At 35.5% G+C, this 25,224-nt stretch overlaps 1 protein-coding gene across 2 annotated transcripts in view; it reads right to left on the reverse strand.

The window, feature by feature from the left end:
- Window positions 1-25,224, reverse strand: part of SMAD4 (SMAD family member 4) — a 60,602-nt gene that overhangs the window by 6,604 nt on the left and 28,774 nt on the right. The window contains exons 8-12 of one of the 2 annotated variants that reach the window (XR_013831197.1): window positions 23,970-24,023; window positions 11,019-11,202; window positions 9,827-9,995; window positions 1,413-1,551; window positions 766-878 (exon numbers count right to left, since the gene is read on the reverse strand). Coding sequence is in view for 1 of the 2 variants with exons in the window: in XM_079941926.1 (XP_079798052.1) it covers window positions 1,413-1,551; window positions 9,827-9,995; window positions 11,019-11,202; window positions 23,970-24,023 (546 nt within the window). In the remaining variant the exon portion in view is untranslated. The remainder of the gene's footprint in view (window positions 1-765; window positions 879-1,412; window positions 1,552-9,826; window positions 9,996-11,018; window positions 11,203-23,969; window positions 24,024-25,224) is intronic. The other variant, XM_079941926.1, reaches the window with a different exon arrangement.

Genomic DNA, 25,224 nt, shown 5'->3' on the forward strand with positions numbered 1-25,224 from the left:
GTGATTAGCTTTCTTTACTTCATTCTCCCCAGCATATAACTTCTCTGTCAAGGTGCCAAAAAGTAAGTGTAGATCTATACTTTATCAACAGGGACTGAAAACTTTTGGTAAAGACCACCTACATTCCACATGGGTCTTCTAGCTACCATCAATTATGAATTACCACAATCCACCAACACCCCACCTGTTTTTCTCTTTAGAAGTGGAGGTGAAGGAATAAAAAACAACTTGTTTTTAAGAGGTAGTGCATGTCTACAGGTTGGTTCTAAGAACCTTACTGTCTGTCTAAACAGTCTAGTTCAGAGTAAGACATGACTAATAATGAGACAGTTAACAGTCCTGGTTCCACTAAGACTTCTTGGATGACCCAGATGATGTCTGTCTCTCAGTTTCACAATGTAACAGAGATAATACGTAATTACTCAACAGGGAGCAGTAGATGAGAATGAAAAATTTAATAATAGATCTGGATTCTTTAGTAAAAGCATGTTTATAACATCAAAACTAGCAAATTAATGGTTTAGATGCCCAAATCTTTTAAAAAATAAAATTTTCTAAATCAGTATGCCTTATCTACCTCTAAATTGTAAACTCCTGAACATAAGTCACAACGGAGACTCTGCATCTAATTTTCCAGAACATACAGTCATATAGTCAATCTGCATTCATCAATATTACAATGAAACTAATGGGAGGAATTTGTTATGTACTGTAGAGAAACCTGCAGGGCCACTGCAGTTTTCTTAGCCAGTGTGATTTGCTTACCACACTGAAGAGGTTAAGAACAGGGGTTGAATGAATCACTAGTTATGCCTTCAGACGTGGAAGATGGGTGCCACGTGTTTCCATCATAAAAGTCTATAGTCAGGAGTTTAACTCTGCAGTAAAAAATTCCCCATCAGTGTGAAACCTGGCACACAGTTCAATTTTACCCTAAAATTAAAAAAAAGTCTACAAGTTACCAAAATACCACCCTTACTTAGTTTTCTCTCCATGCTTAGCATACTTAAGAAAAAACTGGAGAGGTGCCTAACTCTGAAACTGAAATATGCTTTCCTTCTAGAATAAAGCAAAGCATGTCGGTGATCTCAACCCACCCTGGCTGGTGAGGCAAGAATTAAAAGCATCAGCAAAAAAAAGGGGAGACTGATCAATATAATATAATAACCCCCTTTCTCCTTTATCCCATACTCCCTTTTTTGATACAAAAAGAATGAACACAGGGTCCTAGACAAAGGGCAACTATTACAGAATAACAGTTTTCTTTTTTTTGTTTACAAATTCAAAAATGTTATCCCAGTAAAAAGAACTTTAATTTCTATTATTGCTTAAATTAACTAATCAACTGAGTCAATCAAGATAAAACGCCAACTATTGCACTTTAAAAAAAAAAAAATCAAAAGTATACTTACTGATAGCTGGGGCTATTCCACCTACTGATCCGGGGCCAGGGATGTTTCCTGCCACGGCTGCTGCCTGGGCAGCTGCTGCAGCTTGTGCAGTAGCTGCCTGTTGTTGCATCTGACGATGACACTGACGCAAATCAAAGACCTTAAAAAAAAGTATAAGTCTCATGCCATGAGTCCAGCAGAAAATATTCCATACATCAAAAACCAATGCATAAAACTCATAGCTTAATTCAGCTCTCAGAATTAAAGAATTCAAAATTTTAATTTTTTATGTATATGTAGTTCTTAGGAAAGGTGGCTTGAAGCTCACCAAGAGGCACATTTCACTATGAGGACAGCTTTGGCTGCCACAGCTCTCTGTATCCTTTATCTAGAGTTCAGTGTGGGGCAGCCATTATTGTCCTTGTGAAAAACCACACCACTGTGTAAAATGAACAGTTAAGAAATCATCCCTCCCTTTCATAACCAAATTGCTGAGAGTTTTCTTTAGGCTGAATCGATGGCCTAGATCATATGGCCAACTTCTTTTCTTTATCATTCTATTTGGAGGAGTGAATAAAAGGCACTGTCACTATATAAGAAAACAACTACATTTCTCAGAGATGCACACTTTAATCCATAGGAGCAAAATAACATGATATTTAGGACTTGTTTTAAAATACTTTAGAAACAGAGGAAAAAGAATAGATCAAGTAAATGTAAAATCTTAACAACTACTGAATCTCAGTGATAGATACATGGGATTTCATTAACTAGTTTCTCATTACTTTCTGTATGCTCGTGATAAAAAAAAAATGCTTAGCTTTGAATCCTATCACTGATACCTGCTACCTACATGGGTTAAATTTCTTAACCTCTCTGAGGCCTCAATTTTCTTATCTATAAAATGGGAATGCTAAGTGTACATGCTTTTTTATAAGGTTGTTATAAACTTGGCATAGTATACAGTAAGCTGTCAATAAATGTTACTTATTATATTTTATTTTAGTTTTGGCCTCCCATGTAGCCATTGACCTTTCAGGATAAGTTAAGGAGTTCATAAGTAATTTCAATGTTCTTTATCAGCCATGCCAAGGGCTGGCATTTTTTAAAGCACTGGAAGATTACACAAGCAGAGTGATCATCTTAGAAGTTGCAAGAAAGGAAAACAAGGACAGAGTAGAAGCAAGACTGCTCAATGCACTTTTTTTATATCATTTTAATTTCTGAACCATGTGACTATATTCCTTTGTCAAGAGTAAATTACATTAAAAAAAATCCTTCTAGTATGCACAAAACCCAAATATAAGCAAGCATAATTATCCCTGACAATAAAAGAAATCAAAGAACGCATAACATAGTACTTTATCAGATAAACAACAGGTTTGAAACCCAAACCATTAGTTTTCAGATGCCTGAAAAATTCTGACTGTCTTTAGCCATGGTATTTACATGAAACATAAGAGCATACAACAACAATAAACAAGAGAACCCTCTCCAAACAGCAAACCACATTCCTATTTACTTATTTCTCTACTCAATGCCAATCTTCCAGCATCAATGACGGACAAAACTTAAGACTATCCCATTCTCTGAAGAGTTAGAAATTTGTCACAAATAGATGTATTTATTACCTGACCAAACTATCAGTCCTAAAAGGCTTCAGAACAGAAAGCATGACAAAGTCAGGTCTGGAAATCAGAAATCCCACAATGCCCAGAACAAAACCCACTGTTTTTTCAAGATTCCCAAGAGTCCATTAGATTCTGAAATTTTCCACTGGGCTCTCTGACCTCTTAGAAGGCATCACCTAGCACAGTACAAAGTGGGACTCAAATATTTGAAATGCCAAATAGCTCTACAATCACTTCTTTTTAAAGAAAGAAACTAACAAATCTTATTTTTTAGAGCAGTTTTAGGCTCAAGATAAAACTGGGTAAAAAGTAAAGTGAGCTCTGCCTCCCTACTCAATCACAGCCTCCCCCACCGTCAACGCCCCGCACCACAGTGGTGCCCCTGCTACATCGATGAACCTACCCTGACACACCGTTATCACTCCAAATCACAGGCTACATTAGGGTAACTCTTGGTTTTATAATTCTATGGGTTTAGACAAATGTATAACGACACGTATCCAACGTTGTAGTGCCATACAGAGTACTTTCACTACCCTAAAAATCCTCTGCGCACTGCCTATGAGTTCTTCCCTCCTCTCTATCCCTGGAAACCACTCATCTTCTTACCGTCTCCATAGTTTTACCTTTTCCAGAATGTCACAGAGTTGGAGTCATACAACATGTATGTAGCCTTTTCAGATTGGCTTCTTTCACTTAGTAATATGCATTTTAGGTTCCTCCATGTCTCTTCATGACTTAATAGCTCATTTCTTTTTAGTGCTGAATAACATTCCACTCTGTGGATGTACCACAGTTTATTTACCCATTCACCTACTAAAGGACATGTTGGTTGTTTCTAAGTTTTTGGCAGCTGTGAATAAAGCTGCTGTAAACATCCGTGTGTAGGTTTTCGTGTGGACATACATTTTCAAATCATTTGGGTGGATATTAAGGAGTGTGACTGATGGATCATATGGTTAGAATACATTTAGCTATGTAAGAAACTACCAAACTGTCTTCCAAAGTAGCTGTACCATTTTGCATTTCCACCAGTAATGAATGAGAGTTCCTGTTGCTCCACATCCTGGCCAGCATTTGGTTTTGTCAGTGTTTTGGATCTTAGCCATTCTACTAGTATGTAGTGGTATCTCACTGTTGTTTTAATTCACAATTCCCTAATGACATGAACTTGAACATCTATTCATATGCTTACTTGCTATCAATGTATCCTCTTCACTGAAGCATCTATTCAGGTCTTTTGCCCATTTTTTAATCAGGTTGTTCTCTTACTGTTAAGTTTTAAGTGTTTTCTATATTTTCGATAACAGTCCTTTATCAGATGTGTCTTTTGCAAATATATTCTCCCACTCTGTGGCTAATCATCTCATTCTCTTGACACTGTCCTTCGTAGAGCAGCCATTTTTAATTTTAATGAGGTCCAGCCTATCAACTGTTTCTTTCATGGATCCTGCATTTGATGTTGTATCTAAAAAGTCATTGCCATACCCAAGGTCATCTCCTATGTTATCCTCTAAGAGGTTTATGTTTCACATTTAGGTCTTTACAACCACTTAAAAAAATTTTTTTTTAACCATCATTAACCTAGTATGGCCCGGGAGGAGGGAATACAGCTTACTTATAAATTCCCAGGGTTCAATATGTTCTCAACATATCCCCACCTCCACCATGAGTTATTAAAAATAACCAAGAGATATTCACACATAGGTTCTTTACAATATGTTATAAACAATCATAATTACGACTGTCTTAATTACGACTCTCTAAATCTATGCTAACACCAGGAGCACATATTAACCACAGAGATGAAATTTTAAACCTTTTATCTGCAGATGTAGTAAAAACGATTCATTAAGCACCTCAGCAAACCTTCTTTCCACATGGGTTATTTATGTAATTACAGCACCCACACCAAAAGACATATTATTGGCTATACTGCTAACTAAAACTCAGGCTGCCTCACCACTGTATACTCTGTCTATACCATAATAGGTTTCATCTGTTATACTGGATAGTAAAATTAAGGCTTTCATTGAAATGCAACCATCTTCCTTTCAAAATTTGACTGAGTTGTTGATAAAAACAATTCAAAGTAACCAAAGGTTTTAAATATTCTTTTTGGCTCAGATCCAAAACATATTTCATCACCACCCCTGGGCTAATCAACAATTTACCTCTGATTTCATTTATTTAAACACATTTCCTGTGGTTACTCTCATATAAGTTTATTACAAACTTATTATTTAACAAAGGTGAGTGTCTTCAGGATATTCCCTTTCAACCAGGAGTCAAATTTTGGCATTCTTCTTTATAAGGCTCAATTACAGTACTCTGTTTAAATCAACACCAAGAAATAGTAATCCAGAAAGAGAAACAGATAATTGTGTTGGTGGTATACCGGGCATCTGAATATAAGACTGCTTTAAGAACTTGCTAAGTAATCTGACCTGGAGGTAAGAATCATGATATATAGTAACTGGGAATAAATTTAAGTGGGATCATAATAACCTTCAACCTAGTCCAGCTGTGGTTTAGAAACACAGCCTGCCCCCTGCCCCTAACATATGTGTTCAAAAACAAACCTGACTCATCATCATAAGAGAAATGCATATCAAAAACCACCACAATGAGATACCACTTCACACCCTCTAGGATGGCTAAAATCAAAAAGACAGATAGCAACAAGTATTCATGAGACTGTAGAGAAATCAGAAACTTCATATACTGCTGCTGTAAATATAAAATGCTACAGCCACTTTGGAAAACAGTTTGGCAGTCCCTTAAAAAGTTACACAGAGTTATTTTATGATCCAGCAATTCCACTCCTTGGTATATGCAAGAGAAATGAAGACGTATGTTCACACAAAAATCTGTACGTGAATGTTCATAGTGGTATTATTCATAATATAGCCAAAAAGTAGAAACTCGTATGTCCATCAACTGATGAATGGATAAACAAAATGTGGTATATGAAATATCATTCAGCCCTAAAAGGAATTAAGTACAGATATATGCTACATGGATGAAGCTTGAAAACATTATGCTTAGTGAAAGAAGTCACAAAAGACCACATTATATGATTCCATTTATAAAAACTGTTCAGAGTAGGCAAATCTATAGAGAGAAAAAGTAGGTTAGTGGTTGTCTAGAGCTGGCGGAAATGGGTTGTTGGGAGGTAACAGCTAAAGAGTACAAGGTTTCTTTCTGGGGTGAAGAAAATGTTCTAAAATTGATTGTGGTGATGGTTGCACAACTCTGTGAATATACTAAAAATCACTCAATTGTACTCTTTTAATGGGTGAATTATATGGTATGTGAATTATCTCAGTATCTCAAAAAAACTCTTAAAAAACCTGAGTGTCTACTGCTTAAGCAACAAAAACAAAACAGATCTTACTTTTGAAAGCAAAAGAGCAATGCCACTTAAACAGAATTCAAACATTTGCTCCATTTAAAGCTTGTAAAATGCCATTTTGTTACATCAGATTTTCATAAATATAAGGTGACTGCTATATCATAAGAGAAGCAGGAAAAAAAAATCAACATCTTAGGAGAAAAAAAAAATACAATTTAGTCCTAGCTTCTTGGTTTATAAAATGAAAGAATGGTTCTTTAAACCTATGTTTTCCTCATTTTAACTAAAAAGAAAAAAATGTGTTTGTGTGTATGTATGTGTATTGGGGGTAGGGATGGATTCCCCCATGTGGACTCCCCAATGTAAGGGCACTCCTTCCAAGGGTTCCTGTATCTGTATGCAATTCACCCCAGTAACATGATCTCTGGTGAAAATCTACCTGACAACCTAAACTTTAGTTACTGCGGCCCAAAAAATTAGTAAATGAAGAAAAGGCCAATGGTTAGATTTAGGATAAACTTGCATCTCTTTCTGGCTAATGAGAAGACTCTTCTGAAGAACAATATACTTAGTAAACAGAAATAACTATTTTTAAATCTTAGTTAATATAACAAAAATGGGATTTTTTTACTCCACTAAAATGTACCACAAGAGAGTTATTTATTGTTCAAGGCAAAAGTCTGAGATTGCTATAAAAATCTATCCATGACAGTGGTTTATCAAGTGATGACACGTCTCATACCTGGGTGGCTTTTCAAGGACCATTTGTACCAAAATAGAGATCCTACATTATTTGACAATCCTAGAAATTAATTATACAAGATTCCACATTTTTTAAGCTTAAATGTTTTAAATACTACCTCATATCCATTAAGTTCATAACTACTGTCTGGCACAAAGTATATATTCAACACTGTAGTCCTCTGTCCATTCACTTCTAATTGCACAAGTAATCCAGAGACTTGTAGTCAAGATGGATGCATAGTTATGCATAATCACCTTTGCTCTCTGCTCCAAACATATACAAAGGCTAGAAAAACTATTAAAAATAGATATCTTCCAAGCCAATCATAAAATTCATGTGGAAATCCAAGGGGCTGGCAATAGCCAAAATAATCCTGAAAAATTACAAAGTTGGAGAGCTCGCACTCCCCAATTTCAAAACTTCCTACAAAGCTATAGCAATCAAGAAAGGGTAGTACTGTCACAAGGATAGATATATACAGCAACGAAATAGAATTGATGGCCCAGAAAAAAACCCTTTATCACTTAAGGCCAATTGAGTTTTCAACAGGGTGTCAAGATAATTCAATAAGGGAAAGAACAGTCTTTTGAACAAATGGTTGCTGGAACAACTGGTGCTCATACAAAAGAACAATCCTTTCCCTACACCATACACAAAAATTCACTCAAAATGGATCATAGACCTAAATGTAAGACCTAAAAGTATAAAACACTTAGAAGAAAACATAGGCATAAATCTTCATGACCTTGCCTTAGGCAATGGTTTCTTAGATATGACACCAAAAGCACAAGCAACCAAAGAATAGACTATACTAAATTTTAAAACTTTTGTGCTGCAAATCATTATCATGCAAAAAGTGAAACATGAGCCAAAGAATGGAAGAAGATATTTGCAAATCATGTATTTGATAAAGGACTGATACCCAGAATATATAAAGAACGCTTATAACAATAATAAAAAGACTAAAAAATCCAGTTAAAAAATGGGAAAAGATCTGAACAGACATTTCTCCAAAGAAGATACACAAATGGCCAATAAATACACAAAAAGAAGTTCAACATTATTAGCCATTAAGGAAATGCAAATCAAAACCACAATGAGGCAGATACCACTTCATATCCACTAGGATGGCTAAAATAAAAAAGGCAGATAATAACAAGTGTTTGTGAGAATATAGAGAAACAGAAACCCTCCATATATATTGCTGGTGGAAATGTAAAACAGCACTACCATTCTGGAGAACAGTCTGGCAGTCCCTCAAAAAGTCAGACATAGAGTTATCTTATGATCCAGCAACTCCACTCCTAGGCATATATCCAAGAAAATGAAAAAAATACATCTACCTAAAAACTTATACATGACTATTCATAGCAGCATTATTCATAATAGCCAAAAAGCAGACACAACTCATGTCCATTAACTTATGATGGATAAACAAAATCCACAGTGGAGAGCAAGGACGAAAGACAGAAGGTACTTGGGGTACCAGCACCAAACAGGTGTAGAGGACAGGAATTTGACTTCTCAGAGTGATATGGAATGAGAAAACAGGCTCTCCAAGGGCTACAACTGGGCACCTGCCCATAAATCAAGTGCTGGTAAAACAGTTTGACAGTTAATTCAGAAATGCAATTAGGAATAAAATTCTTGTCCATGGCATAGGAAAGCATCAGAGAAATCTATGCAACAGGAAATTAGGCCCTGAGCATACCTGGGGATTGGAACTCAATTTCCTCAAGGGACAAAAATTCCTCTACCTTCTAAATATAAGAATTGGTCCTGAGATGTGGATCCCAGGGTGCCAGACTAAGGCAAAACTGCCCTACAGGGAGAAGCCATGACAGGAAGGAAAAAATAAAAAATAAAATCTCTTGAGAAAAACTTGCCAACAAATATTAAACAGACTACGAAGCATACGAGGAAACACAGCACCACTTAAAAATAATAAAGCACAAATAAGCAAAATTCCTTGTGGAAATATTAGAAAACACAAATAAAGATAATTCTATTTGTGTGCTAAGCAATTTCCTAGGACTAAGTGATGAGGCAGAGTTAATTCCACTAACTTACAATAGCTAATCTTAAACATGCTGAGGATGACGGTGAAAAATCTGAAATTAGAAATATATTTAGGGTATCTAATTACCATCTTCCACTTTCAAAAACAGTGTATGTTATAAATTAAAATAGGTTGAATATGTAATAATTAATGAAAAATACTTCAGGCTTAATTTGCAAAATAATAGTAAATAAAACTATTTAATGCACAAAATAACTAACCTTAAAAAAAGTGGTACTGAAGAATTTTTCATTTCTCAGTTCTTAATGTGAAAAGCTATACTTTTAGAATTCCCTTCCATAAAATCCTAAAGGTTGGCTAAGATGCAATTTCAGAGTCTGAGTTTTACATATTTTATATCAAAGGAAATTTGGAGGTTTCACTCAGTATTTTCAAGAGCCTGTGTATTACCCTAAAACATTTAACAAATTTGCTAATAAAACAATAGGGCATGAATGCATCCACAAAACTAAATAACCAATCATATCAATAAAAGTGCCCAGGAAATGTGTTTTATATACAAACATAATTTCTTATTTAATACATAAAGAGACATTTTTACACTCCTCCCACCTCCATCTCAATTCTTTAAACAACAAACAGAGCTTTCCAAGTCTAAAATATTTGAGTAAAATTGCAACTAACCTTTATATATGCACTTGGGTAGATCTTATGAACAGCGTCTCCAGGTGCACGCCCAGCTTCTCTGTCCAAGTAGTAGCTCTGTACAAAGACTGCGTGGTCACTAAGGCACCTGACCCAAACATCACCTTCACCTTTACATTCCAACTGCACACCTTTGCCTATGTGCAACCTTAGGAAGAAAAAGTGAATCACATTTCATTTTGATAAGTATTTAAAAATAAATTTTAGTTCAGATTATATAGCATACCCAATACTGAAAAATTTTAAAGAATAAAGGACATTATATAACACCATAACCAAAAGATAGCCACTGTTAACATTTCTGTATGTTTATTTTTTTTAGTATCCTATTCATATGTAATAATGATGAACATTCACATAATGCTTATTATGTGTCAGGAACATTCGATATAAATTCTCACTTAACCTTCACAATTCAATTTAAATTAATTTAAAAATTCAGTTAATCACATGAGCCAAATTTTAACTGCTCAACAGCTACATGTGGCTAGAAGTTACTATACTGGACAGCACAGATATAAACCATTTCCTTCATCACAGAAAATTCTATTAGACAGCACTGGCTTAGAGAGTAGATAATTTGCCAAAATCACACAGCTAGGGATAGAGCCAAGATTATGTGCTTATGCACACACACATTTCCTTAAAGAGTTGAGATCACACAGTACCTAAAATTGTGTATGTTTTCCTGTAATATTTCATCTTAAGTATTTACATTTGATTATGTAAACTTTTTATATTTTAATGACTGCATAAAAATGAAAGTGTATTAAAATTTACTTAACCATTTACCTTTTATTATCAGTCTTCCATTATAAATAACACCTGTGGAAACATGTCTTCATTTTATGTTATTTCCTCTCAGTAAATTTGGAGAAATACCATACAATCAGAGGAAATAAAAACTAGTTTTCAAACTGGGTTCCAAAAGGTCTAGTTATGATTCAAAACACAGAAACCTCACTGACTTTTAAAAAACACGGTATTTTATCATCTTTTAAATAACAAACATCTACAATTCAAATGAAATGCTTACAAATTCTGAATTTTCAAGACGATCTTTATTCTTTTATATCCGAAAACATAATTTACATTGAAAGATATCTCTGAATAAAAGACAATGTACTATGTTCAATTTTTAAAATTAACTATCTAACTATACAATCAATACCTTGCTCTCTCAATGGCTTCTGTCCTGTGGACATTGGAGAGTTGACCCAAGCAAAAGCGATCTCCTCCAGAAGGGTCTACATAACCATCAACAGTAACAACAGGACAGCTTGAAGGAACCTTAAACGTCTCTCCTACTTGAACATCCATTTCAAAGTAAGCAATGGAACACCAATACTCAGGAGCTATAGGAGATAAATGGGAGAGAACAGCCAATCATGTGAGAAAGATTTAAGGCTTTCACTTTCACTCCATATGACAAAGCTTTTCTTAAAGGGTGAAGGAAAGAGAGAGCCCACAAAAGAATTTATAATGCATTATAAAGTACGCACTGCCATGACTTCTACTTTTCAGCTTAGTATCTTACATTCTTGAAACTTAAAGTCATTTTTAAAATCTGGAATTTGGTTCTTACCTGAAAGTACCCAATCAACAGGGAATTTAAAAAACGGAAATTAGAAACATAAATTTTTTTACCATGATGTTTCATCTAACTGCACATAATATTTTCTACGTAGTTTGAACTTTTATTTTTTTTTAAAGCACACTGATTCTAATACGTATTTCAGAGAAGTGTTCTTGAATAACATCAATCTATGGTATATATTTATAGATCCCTAAATGAGAGAGAGGGCATAACCAAGCCAGACATCACAGACAAGAGTCAAGGTTAATTACACTCCAACTACACAGTTTCTGTGAGCAGGATTTTTCAGTTGTCTCTTGGATGAAAGGTCATTTGTCCCATCTGTATTTTTAGTGAAGTCCATTCATGTTAACTACTATAATTTTTTTAAATTGTTTTTTTACATAGCAGGTTCTTATTAGTCATCCATTTTATATACATCAGTGTCGACATGTCAATCCCAATCTCCCAATTCATCACACTGCTTTTCCCCCCACCGCTTTCCCCCCTCGGTGTCCATACGTCCATTCTCTACATCTGCGTCTCAATTTCTGCCCTGCTAACTGGTTCATCTGTACCATTTTTCTAGGTTCCACATATATGCGTTAATATACAATATTTGTTTTTCTCTTTCTGACTTACTTCAGTCTGTATGAGAGTCTCTAGATCCATCCACGTTTCTACAAATGACCCAATTTGTTCCTTTTTATGGCTGAGCAATATTCCATTGTATATATATACCACATCTTCTTTATCCATTTGTCTGTCGATGGGCATTTAGGTTGCTTCCGTGTCCTGGCTATTGTAGATAGTGCTGCAATGAACATTGGGGTGCATGTGTCTTTTTGAATTATGGTTTTCTCTGGGTATATGCCCAGTAGTGGGATTGCTACGTCATATGGTAGTTCTATTTTTAGTTTTTTAAGGAACCTTCATACTGTTCTCCATAGTGGCTGTATCAATTTACATTCCCACCAACAGTGCAAGAGGGTTCCCTTTTCTCCACATCCCCTCCAGCATTTATTGTTTGTAGATTTTCTGATGATGCCCATTCTAACTGGTGTGAGGTGATACTTCATTGTAGTTTTGATTTGCATTTCTCTAATAATTAGTGATGCTGAGCAGCTTTTCATGTGCTTCGTGGCCATCTGTATGTCTTCTTTGGAGAAATGTCTATTTAGTTTTTCTGCCCATTTTTGGATTGGGTTGTTTTTTTTTAATATTGAGCTGCATGAGCTCTTTATATATTTTGGAGATTAATCCTTTGTCTATTGATTCATTTGCAAATATTTTCTCCCATTCTGAGGGTTGTCTTTTGGTCTTCTTTGTAGTTTCCTTTGCTGTGCAAACAGTTTTAAGTTACATTAGGTCCCAATTGTTTATTTTTGTTTTTATTTCCATTACTGTAGGAGGTGGACCAAAAAAGATCTTGCTGTGATTTACATCAGAGTGTTCTTCCTATGTTTTCCTCTAAGAGATTTATAGTGTCTGGTCTTACATTTAGGTCTCTAATCCATTTTGAGTTTATTTTTGTGTATGGTGTCAGGGAGTGTTCTAATTTCATTCTTTTACATGTAGTTGTCCAGTTTTCCCAGCACCACTTATTGAAGAGACTGTCTTTTCTCCATTGTATATCCTTGCCTCCTTTGTCATAGATTAGTTGAGCATAGGTGCATGGGTTTATCTCTGGGCTTTCTATCTTGTTCCATTGATCTATGTTTCTGTTTTTGTGCCAGTACCATAATGTCTTGATTACTGTAGCTTTGTAGTATAGCCCAAAGTCAGGGAGTCTGATTCCTCCAGCTCTGTTTTTTTTCCCTCAAGAGTCCTTTGGCTATTCGGGGTCTTTTGTGATTCCATAAAAATTCTAAGATTTTTTGTTCTAGTTCTGCAAAATATGACATTGGTAATTTGATAGGGATTGCACTGAATCTGTAGATTGCTTTGGGTTGTAGAGTCATTTTCACAATATTGATTCTGCCAATCCAAGAACATGGTGTATCTCTCCATCTGTTGGTATCATCTTTAATTTCTTTCATCAGTGTTTTATAGTTTTCTGTATACAGGTCTTTTGTCTCTCTAGGTAGGTTTATTCCTAGGTATTTTATTCTTTTTGTTGCAATGGTAAATGGGAGTGTTTCCTTAATTTCTCTTTCAGATTTGTCATCATCAGTGTATAGGAATGCAAGAGATTTCTGTACATTAATTTTGTATCCTGCAACTTTACCAAATTCATTGATTAGCTCTAGTAGTTTTCTGGTAGCATCTTTAGGATTCTCTATGTATAGTATCATATCATCTTCAAACAGTGATAGTTTTACTTCTTTTCCAATCTGTATTCCTTTTACTTCTCTTTCTTCTCTGATTGCGGTGGCTAGGACTTCCAAAATTATGTTGAATAACAGTGGTGAGAGTGGACATCCTTGTCTTGTTCCTGATCTTAGAGGAAATGCATTCACTTTTTCACCACTGAGAATGTTTGTTGTGGGTTTGTCGTATATGGCCTTTATTTTGTTGAGGTAGGTTCCCTCTATGCCCACTTTCTGGAGAGTTTTTATCATAAATAGGTGATGAATTTTGTCAAAAGCTTTTCTGCATCTACTGAGATGATCATATGGTTTTTATTCTTCAATTTGTTAATATAGTGTTATCACATTGATTTGCATATATTGAAGAATCCTTGAATGCCTGGGATAAATCCCACTTGATCATGGTGTATTATCCTTTTAATGTGTTGTTGGATTCTGTTTGCTAGTATTTTCTTGAGGATGTTTGCATCTATATTCATCAGTGATATTGGTCTATAACTTTCTTTTTTTTGTAGTATCTTTGTCTGGTTTTGGTATCAGGGTGATGGTGGCCTCATAGAATGAGTTTGGGGCTGTTCCTTCCTCTGCAATTTTTTGGAAGAGTTTGAGAAGGATGGGTGTTAGCTCTTCTCAAAATGTTTGATAGAATTCACCTGTGAAGCCATCTGGTCCTGGACTTCTGTTTGTTGGGAGATTTTTAATCACAGTTTCAATTTCATTGCTTGTGATTGGTCTGTTCATATTTTCTATTTCTTCCTGTCTTGGAAGGTTATACCTTTCTAAGAGTTTGTCCATTTCTTCCAGGTTGTCCATTTTATTAGCAGAGTTGCTTGTAGCAGTCTCTTAGGATGCTTTGTATTTCTGCGGTGTCTGTTGTAACTTCTCCTTTTTCATTTCTAATTTTATTGATTTGAGTCCACTCCCTCTTCTTCTTGATGAGCCTGGCTAATGGTTTATCTATTTTGTTTATCTTCTCAAAGAACCAGCTTTTTGCTTTATTGATTTTTTTTTTTTTTTGCGATATGTGGGCCTCTCACTGTTGTGGGCTCTCCTGTTGTGGAGCACAGGCTCCGGAGGCGCAGGCTCAGCAGCCATGGCTCACAGGCCTAGCCGCTCCACGGCATGTGGGATCTTCCCGGACCGGGGCACGAACCCGTGTCCCCTGCATCGGCAGGCGGACTCTCAACCACTGCGCCACCAGGGAAGCCCTGCTTTATTGATTTTTGCTACTGTTTTCTTTGTTTCTACTTCATTTATTTCTGCTCTGATCTTTATGATTTCTTTCCTTCTACTAACTTTGGGTTTTGTTTGTTCTTCTTTCTCTAGTTCCTTTAGGTGTAAGGTTAGATTGTTTATTTGAGACGTTTGTTGTTTCTTGAGGTAGGATTGTATTGCTATAAACTTCCCTCTTAGAATTGCTTTTGCAGCATCCCATAGGTTTTGGATCGTCGTGTTTTCATTGTCATTTGTCTCTAGGTATTTTTTGATTTTCTCTTTGATTTCTTCAGTGATCTCTTGGTTATTTAGTAACGTATGGTTTAGCCTCCACGTGTTTGTGTTTTTTACGTTTTTTTCCCTGTAACTGATTTCTAATCTCATAGCGTTGTGGTCAGAAAAGATGCTTGATATGATTTCAATTTTCTTAAATTTACTGAGGCTTGATTTGTGACCCAAGATGTGATCTATCCTGGAGAACTTTCTGTGTGCACCTGAGAAGAAATCGTAATCTGCTGTTTTGGGATGGAATGTTCTATAAATATCAATTAAATCTATCTAGTCTATTGTGTCATTTAAGGCTTGAGTTTCCTTATTAATTTTCTGTTTGGATGATCTGTCCATTGGTGTAAGTGAGGTGTTAAAGTCCCCCACTATTATTGTGTTACTGTCGATTTCCTCTTTTAGAGCTGTTAGCAGTTGCCTTATGTATTGAGGTGTTCCTATGTTGGGTGCATATATAATTGTTATATCTTCTTCTTGGATTGACCCCTTGATCATTCTGCAGTATCCTTCCTTGTCTCTTGTAACCTTCTGTACTTTAAAGTCCATTTTATCTGATATGAGTATTGCTACTCCAGCTTTCTTTTGATTTCCATTTGCATGGAATATCTTTTTCCATTCCCTCACTTTCAGTCTGTATGTGTCCCTAGGTCTTAAGTGGGTCTTTTGTAGACAGCATATATATGGGTCTTGTTTTTGTATCCATTCTGCGAGCCTGTGTCTTTTGGTTGGAGCATTTAATCCATTCACGTTTAAGGTAATTATAGATATGTATGTTCCTAATACCATTTTCTTAATTGTTTTGGGTTTGTTTTTGTAGGTTGTTTTCTTCTCTTGTGTTTCCCACTTAGAGAAGTTCCTTTAGCATTTGTTGTAGAGCTGGTTTGGTGGTGCTGAATTCTCTTAGCTTTTGCTTGTCTGTAAAGCCTTTGATTTCTCCATAGCTTTTGCTTGTCTGTAAAGCTTCTGATTTCTCCATCAAATCTGAATGAGATCCTTGCCGGCTAGTGTAATCTTGGTTGTAGGTTCTTCCCTTTCATCACTTTAAATATGTCATGCCACTCCCTTCTGGCTTGTAGAGTTTCTGCTGAGAAATCAGCTGTTAACCTTATGGGAGTCCCCTTGTATGTTATTTGTCGTTTTTCCCTTGCTGCTTTCAATAATTTTTCTTTGTCTTTAAATTTTGCCAATTTGATTACTATGTGTCTTGGTGTGTTTCTCCTTGGGTTTATCCTGTATGGGACTCTCTGCGGTTCCTGGACTTGGGTGGCTATTTCCTTTCCCATGTTAGGGAAGTTTTCGACTACAATCTCTTCAAATATTTTCTCGGGTCCTTTCTCTCTCTCTTCTCCTTCTGGGACCCCTATAATGCGAATGTTGTTGCATTTAATATTGTCCTAGAGATCTCTTAGGCTGCCTTCATTTCTTTTCATTTTTTTTTTTTTTAAATTCTGCTCTGCAGCCATAAATTCCACGATTCTGTCTTCCAGGTCACTTATCTGTTCTTCTGCCTCAGTTATTCTGCTATTGATTCCTTCTAGTGTTATTTTTCACTTCAGTTACTGTATTGTTCACCTCTGTTTGTTTGTTCTTTAATTCTTCTAGGTCTTTGTTAAACATTTCTTACATCTTCTCAATCTTTGCCTCCATTCTTTTTCTGAGGTCCTGGATCATCTTCACTATCATCATTCTGAATTCCTTTTCTGGAAGGTTGCCTAACTCAACTTCATTTAGTTGTTTTTCTGGGGTTTTTTCTTGTTCCTTCATCTGGTACATAGACGAGATGAAAAGGCAGAGGGCTGTCTTTCTGTGAATGTGGTTTTAATTCCACAGGCTGCAGGATTGTAGTTCTTCTTGCTTCTGCTGTCTGCCCTCGCTAAAACTGGTTTTTAAACCTCTTTATTGGAGTATAATTGCTTTACAATGGTGTGTTAGTTTCTGCTGTATAGCAAAGTGAATCAGCTATACATATACATACACCCCCATATCTCCTCCCTCTTGTGTCTCCCTCCTACTCTCCCTATCCCACCCCTCTAGGTGGTCACAAAGCACCAAGCTGATCTCCCTGTACTACGCAGCTGCTTCCCACTAGCTATCTATTTTACATTTGGTAGTGTACATATGACCATGCTACTCTCTCACTTCGTCTCAGCTTACCCTTCCCCCTCCCCGTGTCCTCAAGTCCATTCTCTATGTCTGTGTCTTTATTCCTGTCCTGCCCCTAGGTTCTTGAGAACCATTTTTTTTTTGATTCCATATATATGTGTTAGCATACGGTATTTGTTTTTCTCTTTCTGACTTACTTCACTCTGTATGAAAGTCTCTAGGTCCATTCACCTCACTACAAATAACTCAAACTACTACAATTTTAACTCTGAAAATGTGTTGAATGTATTCATTTGAACTTCAATAAATGATTTTAAATAATTGGGCAAAAGAGAGCCACTACTAGGTTTGGTTTGCAAATATCGTTGATCAAGTATTTCTAATTTTTGTTTGAATACAGTTATTACATAGAGCCTACATACATGCAAATTATTTGATTTTCCTTTTTTAAATAACAGGTATTTATGGGGTACATAAGAATCACTGTAGGCACACACAGCAGTAAACAAGGCAGCTATTGTCCTATTTTCATGGAGGTGCAGAGGCAGACAAGTAATCAAATAAATGAACAAGGTAACTCAGGTAATGATAAACACGGTGAAGAAAATAAAACAAGGTATGGGACAGAAGATGAGTGGAAAGGTACTTCAGACTAGACCAGGGGCACATCCTATCCGAAAAAGTCAGACCTGAAAGACCATGTATCTATGTGGAGACTGTGAATGAACAGCTCAAGAGGAAGGCAAATGCAAAAGCCCTAGAGCAGAAAGGGGTCTGACATAAGGGGGGAATAAAGGCCAGTGCCATTTATTAGAGATCGAAAGTTTTCTATGATAAACCAATTATTTATCGGCATCTCACTGTGCCATTTGTGAACTCTGGCTGACCTAGAATTTTCAACAATATAAAAAGATACTCAGAATGACAAAAAAAATACATTTCTTCAAACCTCCCAAAAGATGTTAAAATGAAGTATGATTAATGCTTAAAATATATTAAAAACAAAAATCCTGTAAAGTCTATGTATCTAATTGCTTTTCAAAATGTTGTCAAGGAAAAAAGTACTTTCCAATGAAGTATTAATAAAAGAGACCACATGAAAACTGGGCGATTCAAAAACTTAATAATTCAAATGTTTTGCCATACAGAACGACCAACTAACCACAAACATTCCTTTAAATATTTTTATTATCATGAGAACATGAAAACTAGCGATATACTGAAGTGCCTTCTTAAAAAGCTAGTTTTGAAATATTTATGAAGCTGTTCCTTATAGTAAAATTCTTTATTAAAGGCATCACATTATGCTATGGACAAGAAGCTTCAGCCAACATAACAGGCAGGTATACTGGTTGAAGCTAAAACTAAAGAGGTTGTTTAAGACAAGATAACAATTACCCAATGTTTTGGCAGCAATAAACAGTAACAGCACTTTAATAAGGTCTTTAACAATCAGCCCAAACAGTCAATTTTGTTACAAATAATATCCTGAAGTCACGAATGTTTTCAACGCTGGTTAAAAAAATGAGATCCAAGTACATGCATTTCCTAGTTCATACTGAAGAATACTATTTACAAGTAAAGTTCCATGGCAAGCAATCTTTTTTCCAAGAGAGTCAATTGAGGGGGAAAAGGGGACCTGTATAATCTCCATGTTTAAATAAGAAAAATAACTTTTATCATTATAAATTGCAACATCTGCAACTACACTTAAACATTATGTTATTATTTCCAGTCACCAAAGGGGTTTTTGTTTGCCTAATATTTCAGACAGCATACAACAATGGTGGTTACATAAAGCTGCATTTGGCAAGCTCTGAGTATAAAAGGAAAGTGACATCAGAGTTGCACCACGGACCAGGGATGAAAAATGACCGTCTAATTAAAAGGATTATTAAGGCCCAGGAAAGCAGGAGGAAGGGGGTTACTATCTGTGAGGAGAGACAGGGCTAGAGGTAACCTAATAGGTAATCCAGAGAAGTTAGTGGTGCTGGGATACAAAATACCATGTGAAAACCTTTTCTAAAGGTTTAGAAATGGTTCTAAAGGTTTAGAGTCCACTCTAAATTTGTTATAAAACGAGGAGGGAACATTCTTATTTTTAAAACAGGAGAAGGTAACAGGAAACACTCATTAAGCCTTTCTAGATCTCTCTGTGCTCTTTCGCTCCAAGGACCAAATGCCACATAAGTGACAAGTCTACAGCCTCTCAAAACTAGTATCAACAGCAAGACAGAATTTACTCATTTCCAAGAGAGCTTTCTTAACGTCCCAACTCACTTGAAAGGGAGTGGGATTGTTATGTGCTTGCTGATGTTGCTATTTTTAGTTTCTTGTTCCTTAAGTTAGTGAGGTTGAACTGGTCCCATGAAGTCTATGGGCTGCTTGCTCATCACTGACCAGAGGAAAGGTTTTGAAAGACGAGTTAAGAACATGAATTTTTTTTAATATAAAAACTCAGCTAAATATTTTTTGTAATGAGAAAACGTATTACAAAGCACAGCTTTACCAAAAAATTGTTATTCAATTATAATAGAAAGTGTAAGTCTCCAAGGCATTATCTTTAATTTCTGAAACAAGAGTCATTCAAGAAAAAGTTAGAAATTTGCTTGAAGCACCTAAATGGCTCATTATGAATTATTCCTTTTATTATTTATATCTGAATGAGATGTCCTATGAGAATCTTTCATGAAAATATAAAGGTACTCTCTTAAATGGTAGTTAGTTCCAAAGTACTAGAACACAACCTGAATTTGAAAATCTGTGAATTCTGTATTCATTTATCAGTGACCAAAACAATCTCAAAGACGCTGAGGAAACTCTTCGCTTTAATTTGCAATCAATATTTAATTTAATGAATATATCTCAGCTTTACAAAAAAGCAGAAGAGTGTTAGTCCATAAAAAGAAATGATTAAAAATGAAATGATTAACTTTTTCCAAAAATATTTTTCAACTTAGTTATCAAAGCCTAGAAATCACCAAGTATATGTCCTGTCTGAAATCTTTTATACCAAGGTAAAGACCAATACTAACTTTTTTTCACTTTCAACAATTTATATTACTTATATTTCCTAAGACATACATGCAATTATATTCAAAAACACTTTATCAAAACAGATATACTATATATTATTGATGATTTTTAATTATTAAAAATATTTTACGTATCCAGATATGCACATTTCCCATCTATACAGTCCTAAGTCAGTGGTAGAATATTTTAGCATTTCTTAATCAAACCTTAAAGGGCTGCATTAACCATACACCTAATACAAAATATTTTTACTTTGGTTTCCTTTTCTATTTGTTCATGAAACAAGGATAGCAGATCTTGTAAACTACTAGCTAGGATTTACAAAGCACTAGATAACAGGGGACACGAGGGATTAGGGAATGCTTCTTCACAACTGTGGTGTGACTTTAAAAAGAGGTCACCACACTTAAGAGGGTAGGGGTGTGAGGTATGGGCATCAAGATGGCACCAATGATTCTCACCTCCTGACATTCACATTTTTGTATAGTCCCCTCTCTACAAAATAGGATCTTACAAAAATGAAGATGTGATTTATGAGGTTAAGTCTTAAAAGACCCCGAGGTTCTGTCTTGCTTTCTCTTGATCCCTCAACTTTGGAGGAAGCAAGCTGCCATGTGAAGACACTCAAGAAACTCTGCAGAGAGGTCCATGCAGAAAGGAACTGGAGCTTCCTGCCCACAATACCACTAACTTGCCAGATAGGTGCTAAGCCACCCTGAAAGTGAATTCTCCAACCCCAGGAAAGCTTTCAGATGGTAGCAGCCTGAGCCAACAACTTGACTGCAAGCTCAAGAGACTATGAGCCAGAGCAAACAACAGACAACTAATACAGAGTATATAACATATCTGGCAGAGAACACCATGCACAAAAAAAGTACAGAGGGATGATATAGTCAAGCAAGCTTGGGTAAGCAGTTCAGGATGGTTAAAGTATGAAGAGATGAACCTAGAGAAGTATGCAGGGTCCCGGATCAGAGATTCTTTTCTGCCCAGCTAAGGAATTTGGACTTTATCCTATAGGCTAAGCAATAAGTAGGGAAGTCAGTGCAAGTTCTTCAATAGAGAAATAACATAACTAGATTCAAATTTTAAAAGAAATACTGAGTAGCAGTAGAGATTAAATGGTAGGGAGGAGGGCACTATGACTGGAAGCTGTCCCATTAGGAAGGCCAGTCAGCATATTCTCTTACCAGTGCAAGAGGAGAAATGAAGAACAGCTGTGAGGTAGAACTCTTCTGGGGCCCATCCATATTCACAGTCAGAGAGTTCACAGCCAGCTGGGCTCCAACAAGCTGACTCCATTAATGGTACAGGCGCAGAGCTGACCCCTCCCGCAACCACGTGGACAAAGACCTTTCAGTATCATCCTCGCCATTAAGTCACTTCCCGTTCTACTCAAAAACAGAGGCTTTAATGCCAGTGCAGGGTCCTACAGATGCATATCCTCAAAACTAGTGAATGCTATTCCCTAACCACCAGGAGCTGTTAGGCCTCAACATGAGTTCTACCATGAGAATGAAGTAAATCCATCAAGAGGCCAAAGCAACTGCTGAATCCAAAACGGAGTCCAAATAACTAGCTAAATGCCACCATTCCCAACCCCACTCCACTATTCATCCATGGTAGATCTTTTTTCAGAGCCCTGATTATCCCTACTCCTGTGGACCACCTTCTGCCAAGCCATATGAACACTGAGAACCACACCCCCCAATTTGCCAGGGGTCACTACTGATTGTCAATGATGCTGCCTTGAAGCCAGCAAAATTCTCATTCTTAAGACTCCAGATTTCCCCCTTTTATCACAATATGCTTATTAACATGAATTAAGATTCTGATACAATGATTTCATTTATATAATTTCAAAAAGCAGTAAAACCAAACTACTGGATTGTTTAGGGATGCATTCATCATTTTCAAAGAGCAAAAAAATTAAATCCATAAAAAGCAGGATAGTGGTTATCTCTGCAGGAGGAGATGAAAAGTTTTTGACTGAGACAAAATGCATGGGGAGGGAAAATTTCTGAGGGTGCTGCAATGTTTTAATTTTCAGTCTGGGTGTTGGTTACACACGTGTTGGCTTTAATGTTATTCATCAGACTGTATGTATACTGGTTTTATGTACGTTCTGTTTATTACATTTCTTAATAAAAATGTTTATAGAAAGGCAAGACCCCTTGACCCACAAAAAATGTTTAAAATCACAAAAATATGCAAATAACATACAGAAAATCCACTTAAGAGGATAATTTAACTAGTAATATGTATGATTAAAAAATATGTTTAAAAATGTAAACATGTAACTAGTAAATATGTATCGTTAAAAAATATTTCTGTCCCACCAGCAGCATTTTTCTCCTTATCAAAACAAATATTTGCCTCCTAAATCAGTAAAAGTTAATTGAAGTATCACATCTACTGCTGGTGAGCATGATAAAACTGGTTCTCATACTCTGATGTGATCACTAAAGCAATGTGGCCTTTTGATCCAGAAATTCTTCAAATTCCCGAAACTGAAATATGAGAAGAATTATAAGCATAAAGGTCTTACCCTCAATGTTATTTTTCTTTAACAGCTAGAAGAAAAGTTAGAACCAACATAAATAATAAATAGCAGAACACTGTTTAAGAAAATTATTTATCTATTTGAGGAACTATATGTTACTCTTTAAATTGACCATTATGGTTACTGTAGTTATATTTTTTAAAAATCTTCAATGGAAACATATACTGAAATATTTATGTATCAAATGATTATATAGTATTTCCATCAAAATAACAGGTAAGGATATGAAAAGTAGGTGAGGGTATAAATGAAACAAGATTGGCCATTAGTTGATAATAGCTGAAACTGAGGAATGAGTACAATTTTCTATACTTGTATTTGGTACATGTTGAAATTCTCCATACTAAAATTTTTGTAAAACTAGGGGGAAAATTAAGGTGATGAACTGAAATTATATAGCTGCATCTTTCTAAGCTAAGAAAAACAGATAGGATAGGATGGAGGGAAGAAAAGCAAATCAAAATCCACTGTTTATGTTAAGAAGCCTTCAATATTTTCTTTTATTTCCAAACTTTGTTTTATTACTTCTATAGTTTACTTAGCTATTTCATCTAATCTTTTGAACATAATTTAGTACAAATAGTTTCTAAATTGCAGTTAACCAGAGATTCCTGAATCTATCTTCTAAGACAGATACGGTGAATTATTTTTCTGTTCACCATCTACTTCAGATTCTTCCTGGCTTTTTAAGCTACAGTTTTACAGCTGTTCTATTTTGAAACCTAGTTTCTTCTACTGCATATTTATGTATTACATGCATCTTAAAACCGGTATTTTGGTACTTTATATTTTAGCCGAAAATGCAGTTCTTGTCTTTTCTTTCAGAGACAGTTAAAAAAAATCAAATATGGACAGTTTATGTGTGCTTATATTGGTTACTCATAAACTGTTGATTAACTAATGCCATAATGAGTATTGTACTTATCTGAAAAGTTAAGTTACTCTGCAGTTATATTAAAATCTCTCTGTGTGTATGTGTTTCAATTGCCATAAAGAAAAGCTAAATGTAGGGAATTAATTTTGAAATACACTTACCAGGATGGTTAGAAATGGGAGGCTGGAATGCAAGCTCATTGTGAACTGGCGGCCCTAAAGAAAAGACAATAAAAATCCCATTTTCATTTATTAAAAGTTTTCCAATGCTGAAACTTTTAATAAACCTTAAATATAACTATCATACCTTAGGAATTGTTTAGATCAAGCTTATGCAATGTCTAAGAATGTAAAAGCTTAGTTTACTTTATAATTATAATAAGCAAGTACTCTTGAATTACTTTTGTAGCTATTTAATAGCCAACATTTTAGAGCTGTATACCAACTGTTAAACAATTTACAATAGTTGTACATGCAAAATTTAATGTAATTATAAATTATCCATGTAATACAGTACAATTCATAATGTAATATATAATAATAATTCAAATTGTGAGGTCCATTTTAAAACAAGTGTTTATCGTTTATTAAATTAAGAATATTTACAAAATGGCACAGTAGCTAACATAACTGAGAGATTATTATGTGTTAAGACATTGTGCTAAACACCTCACATGAATTATTACATTTACTTCTTACAACATCCCTGAGACAGATACTACTATTACTACCCTTAAGTCTTAGGGAGGTTAAATAATTTGCCAGTGGTCACACAGCCAGTTAAGGGTCCAAACTCAGCACCCATAACAACTATGCTGGCCCAGGCAGCCATTAAAAACTACATTCTCTTTTAAGACATGGAAAAATAGTAACATAACTGTAAAAAAGCAGGGTACAACAACATAGTCACAGTCTGATTTCCTTCTCCCCCCAAATTTATATATATACCCGACTATATGACTGGAAGGAAAAATGTGACAAAATATTAGAAGTAGATATCTCTGGGTAGTAGGATTCTGGATAATTTTTATTTTCTTATTTACTCCTCTGTGTATTTTCCAAGTTTTCTTTGGTATTATTAATCTTATAATGGAGGAAAAGGGATTTAATATATATGAAAGATTTATACTCTTGATTTTACTAGGCCAAATGAACAATGTTCCTGTTCTGCCTGAAACTACAAGCTATGGTTATCAGTAGGGTATCCCTCCCAATCAAGCCTGCACAGAGTAGAGGAATGACAGATTCAACATCTGAGTGTCTATGGTATGCTGAACTCTGTGGTGAGAGAAACCTTGAGATCTTGACACTCAAGGAGTTTCAATACACTTAGGGTGGATATACAGATACACATGAGATCTAACAACATACACAAAACAAACAAACAAATGAATGGCAATCAATGTGGTGTTAATGA

The sequence above is a fragment of the Stenella coeruleoalba genome, assembly GCF_951394435.1.
Source record: "Stenella coeruleoalba genome assembly, chromosome: 14".
Taxonomy (NCBI): Eukaryota; Metazoa; Chordata; class Mammalia; order Artiodactyla; family Delphinidae; genus Stenella; species Stenella coeruleoalba.